The 19,498-nt window shown below is 56.5% G+C and overlaps 1 protein-coding gene across 1 annotated transcript; it reads right to left on the reverse strand.

Moving 5' to 3' along the window:
- Positions 1–303: 303 nt before the first annotated feature.
- Positions 304–7,549, reverse strand: C1QL1 (complement C1q like 1). Its single transcript, XM_025861662.2, has 2 exons — positions 6,683–7,549; positions 304–993 (listed from the first exon to the last, which is right to left on the reverse strand). Exons 1-2 carry the CDS (start codon positions 7,277–7,279, stop codon positions 814–816), a joined length of 777 nt encoding a protein of 258 aa, XP_025717447.1. The 5' UTR covers positions 7,280–7,549; the 3' UTR covers positions 304–813.
- Between the last annotated feature and the right edge of the window lie 11,949 nt (positions 7,550–19,498).

The following is a 19,498-nucleotide window of genomic DNA, read 5'->3' on the forward strand; positions in this document are numbered from 1 at the left end:
TGTCCCAGTTTAAACCTTGCTCATGCCGCTTTCAAGGACAAATAAATGGAACTTTTCCACGATGGAAGGTGATGATGGCACTGGGCTCCCATTTCTGCTGCCCAGGCCCGCTTGGGCTGTGGTGAGCATCGGGCCCCTTGGCCCACCTCCTTCTGGAGCAGCTCTGATTCTGGCACCTGGCTGCCTGCCCCCAGATTCACGGGAAACTTCCAGCAGACCCCTTTCCTTTCTGGAAGAGGGCAGGGTTCATGGTTCCCTTCTGCAACTCCTCTCCAGGGCACAGACCCAAAGCCAGCGGGGTGGAAGTGTTTTTATTAGAGCTTTGGTCAGACGCGGGGCGGGGGGGCGCAGCCGGGCTGGGGCTTTAGCAGGTGCTGGGACGCTATCCAGCCCCGATCCACCCCTCTCCCAGGAGGCGCCACCCCGGAGCGGGAGGGCAGCGCATCCGAGCACGGGAAGGGTCGCCGCCGAGACCTGTCCCCAGTCTGGGGCCGGCTGGCGAGCAGGGTGGGCAGTAAACAGTCCTATAGTACAAATATACAGCGCGGGCCGGGGGGCGGGGGCGGTCGACACCGCCTCCCGGGGACCGGGACGGACGCGCTCTGGACCTGGCTCTGCGGCGAGCGGGCAGGAGAGCGTAGCTTGCGGCCCGGGTGGTGGTGAGGGCGGGCCGGGGGCGTCATAGCCGGGGAGGGCCGGCGGCCGGGGCTGGGCAGCGAGGGGTTGGGTGGTCCTCAGCCCGTCCGGAGGGGAGCCCCCCGGGGGGTGGTGGTGTGGGCGGGTGGATAGGGGATGGAGAGGGACGCGGGGAGCTCAATCGGAGTAGATGATGAAGCCGGAGAATGTGCTGTATTTGTTGCTGTTTCCGCCGTGAGCTTTGCCCCCGTCGAGCTTGATGAAGACCTCATCGCCCGCGTCCAGGTGCAGGATCACGCTGTTGCTGGCGTAGTCGTAGTTCTGGTCTGCGTCCTGGGCTATGGCGCTGGCCCGCACCTGCGGGGGGGTCAGGGAGTGGTGTGTGGGAGAGGGGAGGGGGGAGGAGGGAGAGAAGTAGGGTCGGGGAGGGAGGGGGACTGTCAGAGGTAAGGCAGTCACCCGGGGAGGATCTTGGGGGCCCTAAAAGCCCCGCCTTCAGCTCTCAGCCGGCTTCTCTCCCGTCATCCCCCCACACTTTCCAATCCTAACTGTGTGTTTTGGGACCGGGTTATAGAGGAGCCCTGGATTTCTAGGGCAGGTGTAATCTGGGTCGGAATTAGGAATCAAGGTGGAGTTGGCCTCCTTCACGCTTCTAGGTCTAATCGTCTGGCCTGCCGAGGACCTCAACAATGCCTCCAGGATGTCCCAGCCTGGAACTCCCTCCTTGCAAAGAGGAATTCTCTGGAATACCAGGGGATGGAGGGCCATCCCTTCCCTCCTTATCATTCCGTCCTCTCTGCTTTAATTGTAACAGTGCCTTACATTTCAGCCATAACCCACCTCTTCTTACGTCAGTGGATGGACACAAGGGTGCACCTTGGCCCCAAAGGTCAGGTGGCTAGACTAGCACCAGGCTGCTACTAAGCAACCACCTAGTACCAGAAACCAATATTTAAACTCCTTGTCTGTAGTTCATTCTGGAGTCTTTCACAGTGGAGCAGTGGAGATGGAAGTTCTGGTAATTATTTCCCCTCCCAAGGCTCGGACTGAGCCTGCATATTGGCCTCCAAAGAGCTGTAGCTCTACCTGTGACTGTTACCCTACCCAAAGAGGACTTCTGGCTCCGCCTATCTCGCCCCACGGTGATAGAAAGGAAGTAGGTGGGAAGAAGAGAATCCAGGCTTTACATCTTTCTGTGAGCCTCAGTCTGATCTGATATCCTTGCTGGTCCTTGTTTTGTTGGGGGAGGGGAGGGACTGGCAGGACTATGAAGCAAGAGAGCACCAGCATTTGGATGTGAAGCCTGCTGTCACTTTTGGGGGCTCTGTTTATAATCATAAGATATTGAGAGTGGGTGGTGGCGGGCAAATTCCCTCCAGGCATGCCTCGCCAACAACTGAGGCAACACAAGGCCTGAGCCATAGGATCTGGGGGCCTCTCCTGGATAGCCTGGGTGGAGAACGGGAAGACAGGGGCCATCTCCAAGGTGCAGGCTTGTGTTGCGGGGGGTAGGCTGCATTGAGTGGGGTTCTCTCAGCTGGGCTCCTCAACAGCCCCTCTCCATCCTGGCCCTTCCCTGAAGGCAGCTCTCCCAAGGGCTGAAGGTCTGGGCTGGCCCAAGCCAAATTAGGGGAAGGGCCCCTTCTCCTTCCTGGGCGGGAGGCAGAATTGCAGCTCAGCTGTCCCACGGCCGCTGACTCAGCAGCATCGCTGCAACAGGAGGGCCCGACGCATTTGCATGCTGTCTGCCATTCAAAGTCCAGATCCTTCTAACCCCTTCCCTCCCCCCAGGGAAGGCACTGTTTGGGGGACACTTAGTTGGGAAAACTCGTAGTTCAGCTAAAGGTAGAGAAAATCAAATGAGGGGAAGACGCTGTCTGTCAAGAAGCTCAGTTTCTCTGTTCAGAAGATGGATAAGAAGATCCTGCCTCACCACTGCAACCTTTGTAAAAAGCCTTTTGATGGTGAAGAAAAAGAATTTTAATCTTGATGGGGCTTTGTGCTACTAGGCAAGTGTTCAAAGCAAGCAGCCAACTTCTGTATTGTTCCCTGAGCCCTAATCCTCGTAGTATTTATTAATACGCATGCATTTCATTATCTTTGCTAATAAATTACTACTAATAACAATTATTTTTATTACCCAGATTAATTTAGCCTTGAGTCATTAAAACAGTGTGCTTCTTAATAGCCAAATCCATTAGAATACAGTCATCTGTCATCAGGAATCTCCTGGTGATGTGACAGGCATCAGAACTGTTATGCTTATGTTTATTATTTATTCATCACCATGATTGTTGCTGTGATTATCCTAATTATCCATGGAGGCAGGGAGAATTTACGCCCTTCCATGCTTAGACGGTGGGGGATCCAGGAACGGAACGCAGGGGTCCTGATTCTCTGCCTGGGACTGGAAATAGTTGAGGCATCCAACTCCTCCTGGGGGCCAAGGGAAAATTTGGGGAATTGAGGTTGCCATGCAAGCAGGAAAGCAAGTCTGGGACTTGTCACGAGGGGGCGCTGTAGAGTCACCTCTATGAGTGCTGCCAGAAGGGAAACTGAGGCAGTGGTCTGACCCTGGAAGGATCAGGGCCCTGGAAAGAGGAGGGGGGAGAACCCAGGAAGCATGCCCCTGCCCCCAGGTCAATGTGGGGTGGCAGATGTGCAGGAGTGCCTCCCACAGGCAGCCAGCTGGGCCCACTGGGGACACTTGTGCTGTCACACATTGACTGGGTCCCTACTGTGCTAGCCACTAGGCTCTGTGCCGTGAAAGGTATTCAAGGCAAGTAAAGGACAGCAGGAGCCCCTCTCCGGCTGTCAGGCGCCAGGCTGAGCTCCAGTGAGGCCTTTCCACAGGAGTCTCAGTTTATACACTATCCCACCTCTCACCGCACTCAGGCTCTGTTGTCTGAGCCCTTCCCCATTTGTAATACACTCACCTTCCCAAAGCCCCTGCCCTGGACAGTTGGCACTCTGGCCATGGGCCCTGGCCCATTCCCACACCGCTCCCTCTCTCCCGGCCCAGTTTCTTAATTTCTTGTCTTCCTTCACCCATCTGAACTGGGGACCTTCGAGGCAGCCTCAGGGAGTGTACCTCACTCAGGGCACCACCCCCAATCTAGAGCCCCTTCCTCAGGCTCCTCAGATCCCCATGTCCCAATGACCAGGGCTTGGGGCCATCAGGCTGGGCAGTGGTGACTCCAGGCTCCCTTAGGGAGAGGGACTGGTGGTGGGCCTCAGGCAAGGACAGACAGGGGGGCCTCCATATCAGGCAGGAAGGTAGTGCAACCTCCCCCCGTCTTGCCCAGGGAAAGGCCAGGGAGCAATTTCAGCTCATCCTTCCTGAGAAAATTCTGGAAGCCTTTCTGCAGGCAGGAAGCCAGAGAGGAAAAGCACAGAGCCCAGCATTGCCCCTGGTCTTGAAGTCGGGGGAGGCAGCAGCCCCTCTGTTCTGTTCCCGTCCATGGCCCAGGGCCATCATTCTTTCTCTGCTGGCTTGAATGTCCTCTTCTACCTCTAGGGCAGCCTTTTCCTACACTTGATCTTTTTATTTTCTCCCTACCCATGTCTTCTCACCTTGGGGACCGACCTGGGTTTGCCTCTCCCCTGACCCGGTTGGTCGGAGTTGGGGCAGGCCCCCCTGAATCATTCCCTCCAGCTAACACATCTGGGGACGGGAGTAGCCCCTGGGCTCCCGGTCCTCCTCTAACACACTAATCGCTGGGGTGTGTTGTCCTGTGGTTACTACGGTCTCCCCTGCATAGACCGTGAGGTCCTGGAGGGCAGGTGGATCAAACCTCTGCTACCTAGCTCCAAACCTGGCTCCTAGTAGGGGTTCAAAATGAATACGTGGAATGACTCGTGAGATTTAATGAGTCTCTTGAGCAATCTGGAAGGAGAAGTCACAAAGGATGTAGGGGAGAGGGGTACAGGCCCCACTTTTTTGTGGGGGAGAATGGTCTGAGTAACTGTTAAAATGCTGGGTCTGTTGGGGCACCTGGGTGGCTCAGTTGGTTAAGCGACTGCCTTCGGCTCAGGTCATGATCCTGGAGTCCCGGGATCGAGCCCCGGGATCGAGTCCCACATTGGGCTCCCTGCTCAGCGGGGGGTCTGCTTCTCCCTCTGGCCCTCTTCCCTCTCATGCTCTCTGTCTCTCATTCTGTCTCTCGCAAATAAAATAAGTAAAGTCTTAAAAAAAATGAAAAAAGAAATACTGGGTCTGTGAAACCCTTAGTTAAAGCCGTCTCCTTTTTTCTACTAGCCTGTGGTCCCACCTCTAGGGAGTCCCTCCTCGTCTGCCAATGCTCTGCCAATGCCCTGCCCCTGCTGAAGGGGAAAGGAGAAGCTCTGAGGCTCTGAGACAGTTTCACCTCCCAGTGACTAAAGCTAGTGCCCCTGCCTGAGTACACAGCACCTTCGGGGCCACCTCGGGCCTCATATCTGGGGCCCTGCTGCAACCTCCTGAGCTGGTGCAAGGTCTAGGGCCCACTGGGCATCTGGTGACTGGCTCCCTATCCGGCAAAATGGGCCCCCAGCCCCCTGAAACCTCAGCTCAGGACCAGCCCAAACTTTCCTTGGGAAAGGAAGATATTCCTTCAATGAAGGTGACATTGCTTCATCCCTTATTGGTGATTAATAAGGGGAATCGTGGGGCTGTCTGCAGAATGAGCCCTCACTGGATACTGAGGCCTCCCATTTGGTGAGGAACCAAGGACAAAGATGAGAGACGCAGGAAGCCTGACAGAGAAAAGTGGGAGAGAGACCCTCAGGGAATAAAGAGGGGTGTGCAGCCCAGGGGAGAGAGGCCAGAAACTCCGGAGAGGCAGGTAGGACCGGTGGACACCGGAGAGAGACGGACAAGAGACAGAGTAGAAAAAAGAGGCAGGCAGGAGAGAAAGAGGGGGTAGACTTACAAGTGCCTGGTAGTCTTTGTGCTGACTCCCAGGCCTGTCCTTTCCCCCACCTCCAAGCCAGGTTCTACCTCAGGGTAATACTGCAGTGGGAAGGGTTCCAACAGGGTCTTGGGTCCCAGGCGTCGAGATTCCTTGCCAACTCCCACCATCCCAGCTTTTACTTTACCCCTGCTGGTCTCCTTTTTCCACAGGAATGCTCAGCCTCACCAACCCCCACCCCCACTGGGCCACCGTGGTCTGGGAGCACTGGAAAGGGAGGGTGTTATCAAAAGGGAAGGGAGCTGGGCAAAACTGTCACCCTGGGGCAGAGTTAGGTCGAGGTTGCTCTGGGGGCAGCGGTTCCAGAAAGAGCACAATGCACTACCCTCCCAGTACCACCAGCTTGGCGCCAGCCTGGATCTCTGAGATGGAGATAGGGAACGAAGAAGATCCCCTGACACTCCAGGAGTCAAGAGCGGCAGCTGCAAGATCCAGGGAGGGGGAGTTTCCACCTCTTTGCCCCGCCTCAGGAGGAAAAACTTTTCCCCCTCCCCGAGGCCGCTTTCTTGCGCCTGTAGCTCTGACACAGCGGGAAGCGACTGGGATGTCCCGGGTTTTGCAAGGGTGTCAGATCGGCCCAGTGGACCCTTCTCAGGGACAGAGTATGTACTGCAGCTAAGGCTTTGCGCCCCTGGCTCCCTTTGCCTCTGTGCCCCAAACGTCTCCTACAGCTCGCATTCTCGGCTTGCGGGCGGAGCGGTGCGCCTGGACGCCCGCGGGCGCCAGAGGCTGCCTTTCCCCAGAGCCTATCTTTGCCCTCCCCTTAATCGCCCGCTGGTATCAACCACAATTCCAGCTCTCAGCGCTTCCCAAGGGCCAAGCCCCCAAGGCCCAGTCCGCGCGCCCGGGAGCCCTGCGCTCTGGTTATTTGGTTTTATCTCCCGCATTTCCATGCCGCGCGCGGGTGCCCAGCAGCGTCTGCCTTGCAGCCAGTGCCCAGGAACCGAGGAGTTAGTGCCAACCGGTCCACCTTCCCCGCATGTGATGCCTAAGCGGGGCCGCTGTAGGGTCTCCACCTGTGCCCGCCGGTATCCTTACGTCCCGGGCTCCCTGGGTGCCCTGCCCCCAGGCCAGCCCCATGCCCCCGCCGGGCCCACCTGGCCGTTCTTGCAGAGGTCCGCCCACATACTGGTGCCGTCGCCGCCGCGCATGAGGACGTGGTAGGTGAAAAAGTAGGTGCCGGGAATGTTGCACGTAAACTTGCCGCTGGTCGCGTCGTAGTTGTTGCCTAGGTTGGTGACCACGTCGTCGAACTTGAGCACCTCGTAACCCTCGTGAGGGTTCTTGAGGCCGGCGTAGAAGGCCACGCGTGGCACCGTGGTGTAGGTGGCCGTGCTGATGGCGCCGCTGCCCCCAGCACCCGGCAGCCCCGGAGGGCCGGTCTTGCCCGGCTCACCCTTCTCCCCGGGTGGCCCCACAGGACCCGGAGGACCTGGGTCTCCGGGGGGCCCGGGGGGGCCCGGCTTGCCTGTGCGGCCCGGCTTCCCCTGGGGGCCCTGCACCAGCGTGGAAGGCGGGGGCGCGCCGCTCTGCTCGCTCAGGGCGTCGCCGCCGTCGGGCCGCGCGCCGGCGCCGGGGCCCCGCGCGGGGTAGGGGTCGCATACCATGCGGCAGGTGCCCAGCATCTCATAGTGGCCGTCCGGGCCGCCCGAGCTCACCAGCACGGGGATGAGCACCACCAGCACCAGCAGCATCACCACGCCCGCAGCGGCCGCCAGCAGCGTTTTCCGGCCGGCGCGGAGCCTGGGGAGCGCCGGGCCGCCCGGCCGCGCCGTCGGGGCAATGGTGCCGGCGGGCGGGGGGCGCGGGCAGGGCGCCCGCGCTCAAGGGCGGTCCGGCGGGGCTGCGGGCATGGGGCCGGGCCCGGAGCGCCGCGCTGCGCTGGATGCGCTGCGGAGCCCAGCCGCCGGCTCCTGCCTCGCGCCTCCCTCCCGCTGCGCGGCCGGACTGAGAGCGGCGGCAGCCGCGTCCTGCCCCGCTCCTCCCGCCTCCTAGCTCTCCGGCCACCGCCCCCTCCGCCCCGCCCCGCCCCACCAGCTCCGCGCCGCTCGGCGCCCGCGAGGGGTGGGGCTGCGGACGGGGCCGGCATCTAATTGGGCCGCTGGCTGTAGAGCTCTGCCTACCTAGGGGGGCGGGGCCGCGGGGATGAAGGCCAGACTCAGGGAGCTCTATAGAGACTGAGATTCGGAAATGGGGAGGATGCTAGAGTCTGAGAAACAGTAGAGTCTCCAATAGGGAAGGGGAGAGTAGGGACCAAAGACCGAATGGAAGAGGGCCACAGGGAGAGCTAGAGAGCGCCGAGGGAGACTGAGAGAGGAGAGGCCTCGAGGGTCGGTTGCAAAGAAAACTGAGAGGGAGGCTCTAGGGGCCACCGCACGCAGGCGGCGGAGGCCGGGGTGGACGGTTCCCCAGTCTGCTGGGGACAAAGAGCAATTGAGGGGAATATGGAGTGGGGAGCAAAAATGGGACAAGGAAGACGGTGAAAGGGAAGAAGAGAGGAAAGGAAAAGGAAGATGGGGAGGGGGCCATTCTGCACTCAATCCCCGCAGACCACCCGTCCAGGAGATCTGGGGATCGCGTGCCTATCCGGGTGCCCGGCGAGTTCCCGAGTAACTGACAGCAGCTGCTCCTGCTCTTTTCTGGCTCCTGGCTGTTCCCTGGCCCCGTCTTCCTCCGGGACGGGAGGGATCTTCTACCCATACCTCTTGCCTCTGCTCCTTCCTCCCCGAGCTCCAGGCCAGACAAGGCTGCTTTTTCCTGGGGGTGGGGCCGTCCTCCATTTTGCTCTAATCACTCCCCTTATCCCTGCTTTTAGACCAGGGAGAAATGAGGGCCCTAAGAAAGTGGGCATCCCATCTCATTTCTTCATTCCGGCCAATACAAACATTCCTTGGGTGGTAGCTCCCTTTTCCAGCCTCCAAGAGAGGAGATTGGTCTCACCCAGCCCCTCAGCTCCTCCTCCACCCTAGCCTCCTCAGCAGCCCCCTAACTCTTCTCCCCATCAGGTTGCATGAGGCAATCCTCTTCCTCAAGTGCAGTAAAGTGTTTAGGTTGCATAAACGGAAATGTGTCTGCTTCCATCAAAATATTTGTCACATTATTTGAGGCCCCACTGGTGCTGCCCCACTGCTCCTCCTTCACCCTGCTTTATCCAGCCCACCGGGGAGGGCTCTGCCTTGGGGGGCCTCTGGCCGCTGCTAAAGGATGACCCTTCAGCCTCTTTCTTTTCTCCTGAGAGGGCCCTCCCACCTCCCACTACCCACCCCCAACACCCACCCACCCCCTGCCCCGAGCTGACTGGTCACAACTGTCCTTATGATTCTCTTGCTATCTCTACCTTAGGATGAGACTGCTTACCCCCACCCAGAGCTGGGAGGAGGAAAGGGACGTGAGAATATCAAATGAGGGGCTACGAGAGAGGACCTTCCAAGCACTGATGGCAGAACCCAGCTGGAGGGACCCCCAACCACCAAGGAGGGGGCTAAACCAATTCAATAAATAGCATTTCTTCTGGGCTTACTGTGTGCCAGGCCCTGTATTGAATGCTTTACGTACATGATCACTCGGATCTTCACATCAAGCCCTAGAGGTAAAGCCCATCATTTTTCTCATTTTACAGAGGGAAAACCGGGGCTTTGGCAAGTTAAGAGGTTTGCCCAAAGTCACACAACTAATAAGTGGTAGAGTCGGGATTCACACCGGCAGCCCGACTCCAGGCTCTTCCAACGCCGGGCGTGATTGGGTCTCTCGGTACTGTTCAATGTCCAAAGGGAGGAAAGTGTTAAGTCCGGGAGGAGGGGGGCGCTAGGCTGAGCAGTTAGACCTCCCAGGCTCAGAAAGAGTCGTCTTCAGCTGTCAGTCAGCCTCCTGTCTCCCACCTTGGTCTCCCTCAATATGTCTCTTCGAAGAGCGGCAGGGCTGGTGACCCGAGGGACAAATGCGCGGTCTTTAGCGTGTGATTTGCACGTCCCCCTCCCCCAGGTTCTCACGCACATGGGTCTCTCCCCTGCTGTGCAGCTGGGTCTCGGCTGTCACCCGCCCCCCTCCCAGGACCCGCCAGGAAAGTGCGGCGGACGCCCCAGGCCGAGGACAAGGCGGGAGCTCCCGCCCCCCGCCCCCGAGCTCTCGCCGCGTCCGTGGGGCGCGCTCCGCGCCGCGAGGCTGCCTGTCCCCCGCCCCCCGAAAGAGCGCCCGCTCCCTGGCTCGGTGTGGCGTCTCTGTCAGCCCAGCCGGATTCTCCCCGCTTCGCTGGAGTGGAAAATAACGGCTTCAAACTTTGCAGAAAGGAGCTGGTGCCAGCACTTTAATTAACAGCCATCTTGGCCTGTGAGCCTGGGCCACTGGCTCCCGCCACTCCCCCCACCCCGGGCCCCCCAGGCTCCGCCTCGGCCCCGCCCAGGACCCCGCCGAGAGAGACGAACCCCCACCACGGCGCCCCTTTTCCGTGGGGAAGTGAGGACCTGGCCGATTGGGGGGTGGGCGCTGCCTTGGGGGAAGTCCCCCAGTTTACTGACTGAGGACCCCCTCCAGCCCTCCCACTCCACCCACCCCAAATTCTCTAGAACTTGGTGGTTGAGGATTCTGGAATTAAATACCTGCATGCCAGTCCCAGCTGGTGATTTGAGGATGGTCTAACCTGCAGCGCCTCAAGTGTCCTCCTCTGGAGAAAGGGTTGTGAGAATTCAATGAGACATAATGTTTGTAAAGCACTGGGCTCAGTATCTGGTTCTGCACCCAGTAAATGGTGGCTAATATAATTATTTCACCCCCAGGCTAAGAAGTCCCTTCCACCACCCTAGGCCTTGGGTCTCCTCCTGACTTCTTTCTACAGGTTGCTGTGCTTGGAGCTAGGATAGGAGTACAATGGCCTATGCATCCAGGTTCAGAGATAAGACTAGATGAGCAAAGAAGGACCCCTTGTGTTCTGGCTTTTTGGCCTCTTCCTCAGCCACCTGCCAAGGCCAGGCACCCAGGTTTACAGAATGGGGAAGAGGTGAGCCCTGATGGAAGAGGGGGAGAGCAGCACTCTCCCTGGCTGGGATGTTGCCATGCTGGGGGCTGAGGACCCAGCTTTGCTTTCCCTCCTGTGAGGGCAAGCCCCCTCACTCCTACGGTCCCTATGATTTTGGGGGAGGGGGCTGCTGGGCATTGTGGTGGTGTGTGGAGGGTGCAGTATAATGAGTAAGACTCTTCATTTACACATGGTGGATTTTAGGAAACCAGGTGGCTGCTCCGTGGTATTTTGGGGTTCTTTGAATGAATGTGAGTGGATGTGAATGTGTAAGAGATGGTCTGTGTTAGCGTATGTCTGGGTTTCTGAGTGATGACGAGGGTGCTGTACCCTGAATCATCGGCTGGCAAATCTGCATTCATTTGTCCCCTTATTGCAAACATCGAGCTAGGCACTGTGATGTGGTCGTGCTGGTGTGCCCCCAAATGAAGAAGACCTAAACCATACCCTTAAGGAGCTCACTCTTTGACAGGTGACTTAGGCGGCAAGCAATGGTAAATGTTATGATAGTTATTAATGTTCTTTGAGCACTTACTAAGGGCGAGATCTTGTTCTAAGCACTTTAAGTGGATTATCTTATTTAAATTTAACAACCTATTATCCTGGACTTAAAACTATTACATGGCTTATATCATTTAATATCAGTAACCCCATGAGGTAGGCAGTGTTATTTTCCCCATTTTATAGTTGAGGAAAAAGTAAGGTTTGGGAGGAGGTTTGCACTGTTATGAAGCACAGATGAAAAACGCCCTGCCCAGAGGAGGACTCCAGGAAGGCCTCACAGGGGAGGTGTCACTTTTTTTCCATCTGTCTATCCACCCATGCATCCATCCTCCATCCATTCTATAAGCTCATATTAACTGACTGTCCATCACATCTCTTGTTATCACAGGACACAGTGATGAGCATGCAAAGGCTTCTGACCCTTCGTAGTTTACACTGTATGGCAGGAACATGGACAACTACACAAGCAACTGCTGTGTAGCTTGACAAGCTGCCTGGGAATATGTGGGGTGCTGTAGGACCATGCAGCAGGGTCGGCTAAATTCACCTGGAGGGAGGGAAGCATGGGAAGCTTCCTGGGGGAGGCGATATGTAAGTTAAGCCCTGATGGAAGGCTGGCAAGGTGAAGAGGAAGGTTACCAGAGGTGGAGTAACAGGGACGGTGTGAAAGATTATTCCAGGCCTAGGGAACAGCATGGGCTAAGGACAAGCTTGCAGGACATTGTGGGCCATGACAAGGAGTGTATCATTCGTCCTAAGGGCCATTAGAAACTACTGAAAGGTGTTGAGTGAGTGATATAATCAGATTTTTCAGACTAGAAGGCTCACTCTAGCTACTGTGAGGTGGAGGGGTTAAAATCGAGTAAGAGTATCACAGGCGGATTAGGTAGGAGGTAGTTGCAGCGATCCAGGTGAGAGCTGATGGGGCCTGATCTGGATGGGATAGGAGTGGGGTGGGGAGCAGGGAATTTCCAGGTTTCTAGAAGGATCTTGAAATTTTATGAAACGAGTGAAGATGGATGAATGTTTCTGTCATTACCTGGGTACTAATGTACCTACTCTATTTCATTTAATCATCACTGGAAGGCTAGGGAATAAGCATGATCATCTTCACGTTGGAGATGAGGATGTGGAGGCTCAGAGAAGTTAGGTAACTTGCTAGGGGTCACACAACTGGTAAGAGAGAGAGTCAGGATTAGAACTCATGTCAGCTTGACCCCAGGTAGGGGCTCTTTATCACAGGCCCAACAGGTACATACCTGGTAGGAAAAGAAAGGAAAGGCACTTGAGTGGGAAAGAACAGCTTGGATCAAGGTCCAGTTGTATAAAAGGCATATTTTTGGTTTTGGGTTGAAGCCACTGGCCTACGGCCCTGGCTTGGGCAGGAAAGAGAGCCAGGCAGGAGGAGGAAGACTGGCTCTCCAAGCTGTTAGGCCATCAACTTGCCGTGTGTGTTTGGGGAAGTCTCATCACATTTTAGGGCTTTCATTTCTTTCTCTGGGCTGGAGAATGGTCCAGGGCAGCTCTGAGAGCCTGTGATTCTCATATTGAAGAAAACTCCCCATTGCCATCCATTCAAATATTTTAAATCCCTTTATGACATTTTAACTCACTTTTCCAGATCCTCCATGGGAAAAGCCTCCATAATTTCATCCCCCTTTGGAGAGGGAACATTTGGTCAGAAAGTGTGGGAGAATGCAGGTTGTGTTGTGATCTGGGGTGAAGGGCCAGGACACACCTCTGTGGGCTGAACCAGGCTGGGACTCAGAATTCCTCCGTCTGGCTGGGTCTCAGAGGCTGGTGAGGAACCTTCTTCAGGAGCCCCTCCCCCAGCCCCATATCCGGACGAAGAGTGAATGGGATTAAGGGGGGCAGAGCCCAAGTCCCCAAGTCGTGGGTTTTCACATGTTCCCTCTCCAGAGAAGTCTGGCCTTTGTGCCTGGGGGCTCCAGAGACCTGCTCAGCCTTGGACCTCCTTCTCTTCCCACCTCAGACCAGGAGTTGCCTGATGCCCATCCCAACCCAACACTGGGGAGGCAGCTCTGAAAAGGCCCCAGCTGTGGGACAGGAGACCTGAGAGGAGGTGCATCTCCCCTAAGCCCAGCCTGCATCTCCCAGCTGCATGTATAAGTAATGAGGCTCTGCAGCCCCAACAGGAACCAATATAATGGCGGGTGCGCAGGGTCAGCCTGAGAGACAGATAGCAGGACGCGGGAGTGACAGGCAGTGCAATTATGCTGAGTCTCTTGCAAAGGCAGCAGGGTCCACACGCTTCTCGCCTCCTCCTGCAGGCATCGACTATTCCAGAACCCCCAGCTCCCAGTCCAGGTAGTAGAAGGCAGGGAGGAAGAGAACAACTGCAGAGAGGGCAGTGGAGGAGGACCTGGGCTGATGGGGGGGGCAGCTGGTTTTCCTGGGTTCTGGGGAGAAAGCCTCCTACTCCCCGGATTGACTGGGGAGGGCCTTTTCTTTGGAAGCCCTGTTTCTTCCAGGAGAAGCCTTCCCCACGTTCTTCCCCAGGAGACTTAGAACTTAAGGTCTGGAAAGCTCTTAGAGACCTCTCCTTTGACAGATGGGGAAACTGAGGCCCGGGGAGGAGAAGCGGCTTGCCCAAGGTCATATCTATCTGAGGCAGAGCCAGATGGGAGCCCCTTGAGCTCTTTTCAGGACCCCACTGGTGGGGGTCAGGAGGCAGGGGGAAGAGGGGCTGATTGCTCACCCCTGTACTAGGCAGTCCCCACAAACCCTCTGAGGGGAGTCCTGGAGGGTGCAGCTCAGAGAGGTCCGGCAGCTGGGTGTGGCGGTTGGAACTCTATCCTTGGAGGGCCAGGGCGAGGGGTGGCCCTGTCCCACTTTCATATTCAGGTGCTCATACTGGAGCACCTCACTTCCATGACTTTGAGTGACTGAGACCGGAGCTCCAAGGTGGCAGAGCCCGTAAAGAAGAGAGCAGAGCCGCGGGTGCTTAGTAAATGCTCATTAAACCAAACCCCCGAAATAGGCCCAGCTCCAAAGACGTGCAACCTGTGCGCTGGAAAAGGCCCTGCGCTCAGAAGGGACCTGCACTTGCTTTTATGCTTTGCTGTCACTGTCTCGAAGCTCTTTTTTGAACAGGGGCTCCACAGGGTCCTCTCAGCCTGGGTCCTGTAAATTACACAGCTGCTCCTGCCACGGAAGCAGAGATGTGGTTTATTCTCGGAGGGGCTCCCCTGGCTTCTCCCTGCCCCAACCTCACCCCAGGGTGTCCCAAGCGGAGGGGAGCACAGAGCTAGGGGAAGCTGGCATTTGAGGGCATTTGAGGGCCCCTACCCTACAAAGGCGGACTGTGCCTGGGGCGGGGGCGGGGCGTTGGGAGAACCTGGCTGCTCTGACCTGTCAGTCTCCCTCTCATCCATAGGCCTGCACTTTGCCCGTCTATCCATCCGCGTGCCCATCCCTGACCCCGGCGGGGGGGGGGCGGGGACGGGGTGTATGGAGGTGGGTGCCAGGACACAGAACTCCTGGTCCCAGCTGGAGTTCCCTGGCCCCTGGGGAGACATGGGCCCTCTGCTGGTGTGCACCCGGCCCCCACTAGGGCAGAAGGGGCTGGCGAGGGGTGGGGTGGGCTGCGAGGCTTAATTAGCAGCTTGAGCCAGGCAGCGGGCGGTGGGCGCAGAGCAGGCTGACTTTTCCCCCACTATAGATCTGCTCTCCAGGAGAGGCACTAGCCGGCTGGTTTAGGCTCTGGCTGGGCTATTTTAGGAATATTCTTAACTCTTCCCGTGCCACTGCCATCACCGGCCCTCTCTGCCAGCTCCAGACCATTCTCCTCCTGATTCCTCCTCCCCCCGTCCCTGCTTTTCCTCTCTGGCAGCTGAGAAGGTCACAGTTTTCTCCGAGGTGAGGCCAGATGGTTTTCGCCAAGGAAAGCTCCCATCTCTGGCCCCCTGAGCTCCCCTTTTTGCCCTGCCCTGTGTCTTCTTCCTCTTCCCTTCATCATGGCTCTGGCCTAAGGAGACCGGCAGATTTCAGCATTTCCCTAGCTCCTTCTTCTCACCCTATGCAATTGGGATGGTTAGGCTCCCCGGCCATAGTGAAAACAGCTGACTTGGGCCCCCGGGGCGAAGACAGGAAACCACAGTTGTGGCCTCTCCCCCCTGGCAGACCCCCGCCTGCTTGACTTTAATGCCCCATGAGGGCCAAGTTTCCAGTTGGGTGTCCCACACAAGCAGCCAGAACCCCACAATGTCATGGGGTTCCCACTCCCTACTTTTTTCTCCCACTCCAATGCCTGGCTTCTTGGACAAATCTAGGCCAAAATACAGGCATTACCTGGGCAAGGCCAAGGGGAGTCCCACTGGGGCCCAGGAAGGTCCACCATTAATAAATCTGAAATTCTAAAATAATCAATCAATCAATCAATCAATCAATCTGAAATTCTAGTTAAGATAGGGGAAGAGATCTCAACTCACTTGGTGCTGGGGATTCCTGTGTCTGTGCTGGGCCTGTCTGAGCTGGGAGACCCAGATCACCTTGGACTTTGGTGCCAACCCACAGGCACGATGCCTTCTGGATCTAGGCGTTGGAAGTCGCCACCAAGAGCCATTGGGAAACCTCGACTTGGAGATCCTGGCATATGGCTGATGATCTCACACCAATGCTCCAGGGCCTATGTTATGCCTGATACTGCGCTGGACACCAGGCATAGAGGATCAATAATTGATAATCTCTGCCTGAGAAGGGATACTCTCCCCCTAGGTCTCACCTAACATAACCTCCTCCAGGCCCCATGCCAGCCCAGCTCCTGAAGTGACTGGGCTGGCTGGGGTGGAGCGTGAGGTCAGATGGAAATGCTTCAGCTCCTGCGGGGTCTACAGAAGGGACTCTCATGATTGGAATCCCCAAGCTGCAAGTCCTCATCCTCCAGTTTAGAAAGATCCAGATAGATTTGTCAAGGTGTCCTGGGGAAGATTTTGAGTTCAGAGAGACTACACCCTCCAGGGACTCAGGGAGAATTCTGTATCTTTTAAAAAGTAAGACCCCCTCCTTTTACCCCTAACTGAGAGACATTAATAGGAGGCAGGAGGTTGGCTATAAAGGAGGGCCCCCCCGCCCCTCCTGTCAGGTAGGGATGGTGCCAGCTTCCAGAAGCAGAGGCGCTGAGGAGACTGAGGAGATTTCTGGCTCCACAGTTCCTGATGAGGACTCACTGGGGCACACAGGCTCACCTTTGGCAAAACTAGGAGCTGAACCCAGGAGTCCTGGCCGCCAGCCCCTCCAGTGCAGCCCTGCCTTTCCATCCCCCACATTCCCTCCCTTTCAGCTTCCAGGCTGGGAGCCCCAGCTGGTGGAGGATGTCTTGCTCCTCAGCAGCTGGGATTTGTAAATATTTATAGGAACATGGAACAGATCAGTGGCTGACAGGCCCAAGGAGCAGGCAGGGGCCCTGCCTGGAGCTCCGTAGCTTCGTTCCCCCTTCCCCACACCCTGACCTGATTTGAGGGAGCCCAGGATGACAGAGATGGGGGTGATCAAGCAGGGCATGGGGCCGGCAGCCTCCACGTTCAGAACCGCAGGCTCAAAAGATGCATTTGTCTCTCTGCCACTGGGCTCTGCTTCCACACTGAGAGTTGTTCTCCTTCCAGCCCCAGCCCAGCTCCACACTGACCCGCCCTCACATACACTCTTTCAGCACTCATGTACATTCACTGTCACGCTCACATGTGTACATACACGCTTTCTAACATCCACACGGATCTCACTCTCTCACACACGTGCTCACACTTTTGCACACACACCAACTCACACTTAACGATCCCACTGGATTCCCAGGTCCCAGCCACTCCCCACAGGTCTTAGTCATGGGTCCTGGGAGGGAACCTCCTACTTCCTGTGTGAGGTGGACTGTGTGTGTGTGTGTGTGTGTGTGTGTGTGTGTGTGTGTGTGTAGGGAGCAGTGGGGGCATCAGCCTTGAGGTCAGGGGTTGGGGAAGAGGGTGGAGGCGTGGATAGAGGTGTGGACCAAGAGCCATTCAGAGCTGGTATCAGCCTGGAACAGAAGCAAGACAGAGAAATGGAGACTGAGCGGGGTCAGGACAGATGGGGCAGGAACTGGGGACAGAGGGCCCCCCTGGGTGAGAAGCTGTCACATCCTTGCTCCAGTGGCCTGTGAGATCAGCACCAGCCCCCCAGCTGGAGACTCTCTCCTCTGGATCTTGTCACTGTGGCTTTGCTTTGCTGCTTGGGCAGCCGGGAGTGGTGACAAGCAGAGAAGACAGTGCCCAGGGCGGCTGGCTGTGCCACTCTGGCCCGCTTGCCATCTCAACCATCAGTGCCCATCTCATCACCCACAGGGGCCCAGCTGAGACCAGTGACCGGCCCAGCCACCCTTACCTCACTGGACTTCAGCAAGGGGAGGGAGGCAACTGGACCCTCCTCTCCGAAAGACCTTGCCCAGGCCCCCTGGCCACTGAATCTGAGCTTGGGAACCATGAGCTCTCTGCTCCTGGGCACCCAGGACCCACCAGACATGGACAGGAAACTGTGTGTCAGGCAGGGGCTTGAGGAGGGGTTGGGGAAAAAAGCCACTATGAGGAACCAAACATATTTTTGGTATAAACGTTTTATTTCATCTGCTTTACCATGCACCAGAATGATGTCTTCACACCCTGGGCCTCTGGGTGCTGTGTTAAATAATCATCCCTCTCGCCTCGGGTCTGTCTCAGGGTATTAGCTCTGGGGCATCAATCAGTCACTGTGTGCTCTGAAATCTGGGAATGACCATTTCTATAAAATCAGAAAGGCAAACAAATAATAGTAATAATAAAAACCAGGGGAAATTGCACTGGCTGCCGTTTTCCTGTTTTTCAATCGTCGGTGCAGCCTTCCACCCAGGTTTTGACGTCCTGATTGATTCATGCTTTCACGGGTTCATTCATATATTTGCTCAATGGCCATGATTCATCCAGGTGCCAGGCTCTGTGCTGCGTCCTGGGAGCCAGGGCAAAAGCCAGACAGGGCTCTTGCCTGTGCAGTATTTAGAGTTGATCGAAGAAGACAAACAAATGCACAACAAAGCATCATGCCCCCAGGAGGCCAGGGAGCAGTGTCCAAGTGACCTGCCTGGGGACCCAGATGTCCTGCTCTTCCAGCTGAATGCTTGAAAGTGACGCAGAATCCTTCTCTCATCCCAGGGTCAACATCCCCCCCTGCCCCCCGCATCTCCTGCATCTACAGGTCTGGCCTCCTGGGCAACCAGACCATCTGAGGATGGTGGACAGAGTGTGAAGGTGGGACTGAATCTCAACTGCCCGGGTGATCTCAGGCAAATCATTCATCCCTCCCAGTTGCAGTGTCCTTCTCTGTTAAAAGGCAGTAACTAGTACCCATTATGGTGGTACCATCAGCATCAAATAAGATTAAGTATATAAAGCACCAAAGATGGTGCCTGGCACACAGTAGGATCTCAGCTTATACTAGCCCCCCCACCCTGCCCCTTTTCCAGTGTTATACACTGCATCCCTCCTCACTGGCAGGGGGAAGAAGCTGGGGTGGGGGGTACAGGAGAACCCGGGGGTCTATGCACTATGAAGCAATGCTTCACGCCATCCTCCCAGGAAGTCCAGTTCTGCTCTGAGGGGAGCCTCTTATTTGAGGGGAAGAGGGTGGAGAGGCCTGGCTTTGCCTCCTGGCCTAGCTGAACATTCCAGAGAAACAGCCCTTTTCTTCATCCTGTTTCCCCTCTCTCTGGCTCTCAAGTTTAAAAAAGCATTGTGTGTGTGTGGTGGTGATACAGAGGTGGTGATGGTGATGGTGGAGGTGTTGATGGTATTGGTGGTGGCAGAGGTGATGATGGTGAAAGTGGTGGTAGAGATGATAATGGTATTGGTGGTGGTAAAAGTGGTGTTGATGGTGATGGAGGTAGTGATGATGACAGTGAAGGTGGTGTTGGATGTGATGATGGTATGGCTGGGGGTAGACGATGGTGGTGTAGGAGCTCGGTTCAGAATCCTATGCTCAGATTTTGAGAGCTAGGGGAGAGCTCAGTTCTAGCTAATCCACCGAGGGCCTACTATGTGCCAGGTCCTGTGGTACTTGCATCGTCTTCATAGCAATGCACAGAGATTACTATCTCCTTTTGCAAATAAGGACACACCTTGACCCACCAGGAGTTAGAGAAAAAAGAAAGAAGAGCAGAAGAATTGTGCCTAGGTTGCACACTGTTCACAAACTTCCTCCCCCAGGAAGCCTTCCAGGATTCATCCCATAGTTTCATTCCCTCTGACTCCTCTGACCACTCCTTCCATCTCAAAACTATGTATCTGACTCTAAGTCTCGGGTCATGGTGATGATGACGTTGGAGGTGCTGGTGGTGGTGGTGGTGAGTGCAGGGTGGTGGGGGTGGTGGTGATGTTGTTGG

Source organism: Callorhinus ursinus, unplaced genomic scaffold, assembly GCF_003265705.2.
Source record: "Callorhinus ursinus isolate GAN/ISIS: 27379988/994484 unplaced genomic scaffold, GSC_fseal_2.0 scaffold102, whole genome shotgun sequence".
In the NCBI taxonomy this organism is placed as follows: domain Eukaryota; kingdom Metazoa; phylum Chordata; class Mammalia; order Carnivora; family Otariidae; genus Callorhinus; species Callorhinus ursinus.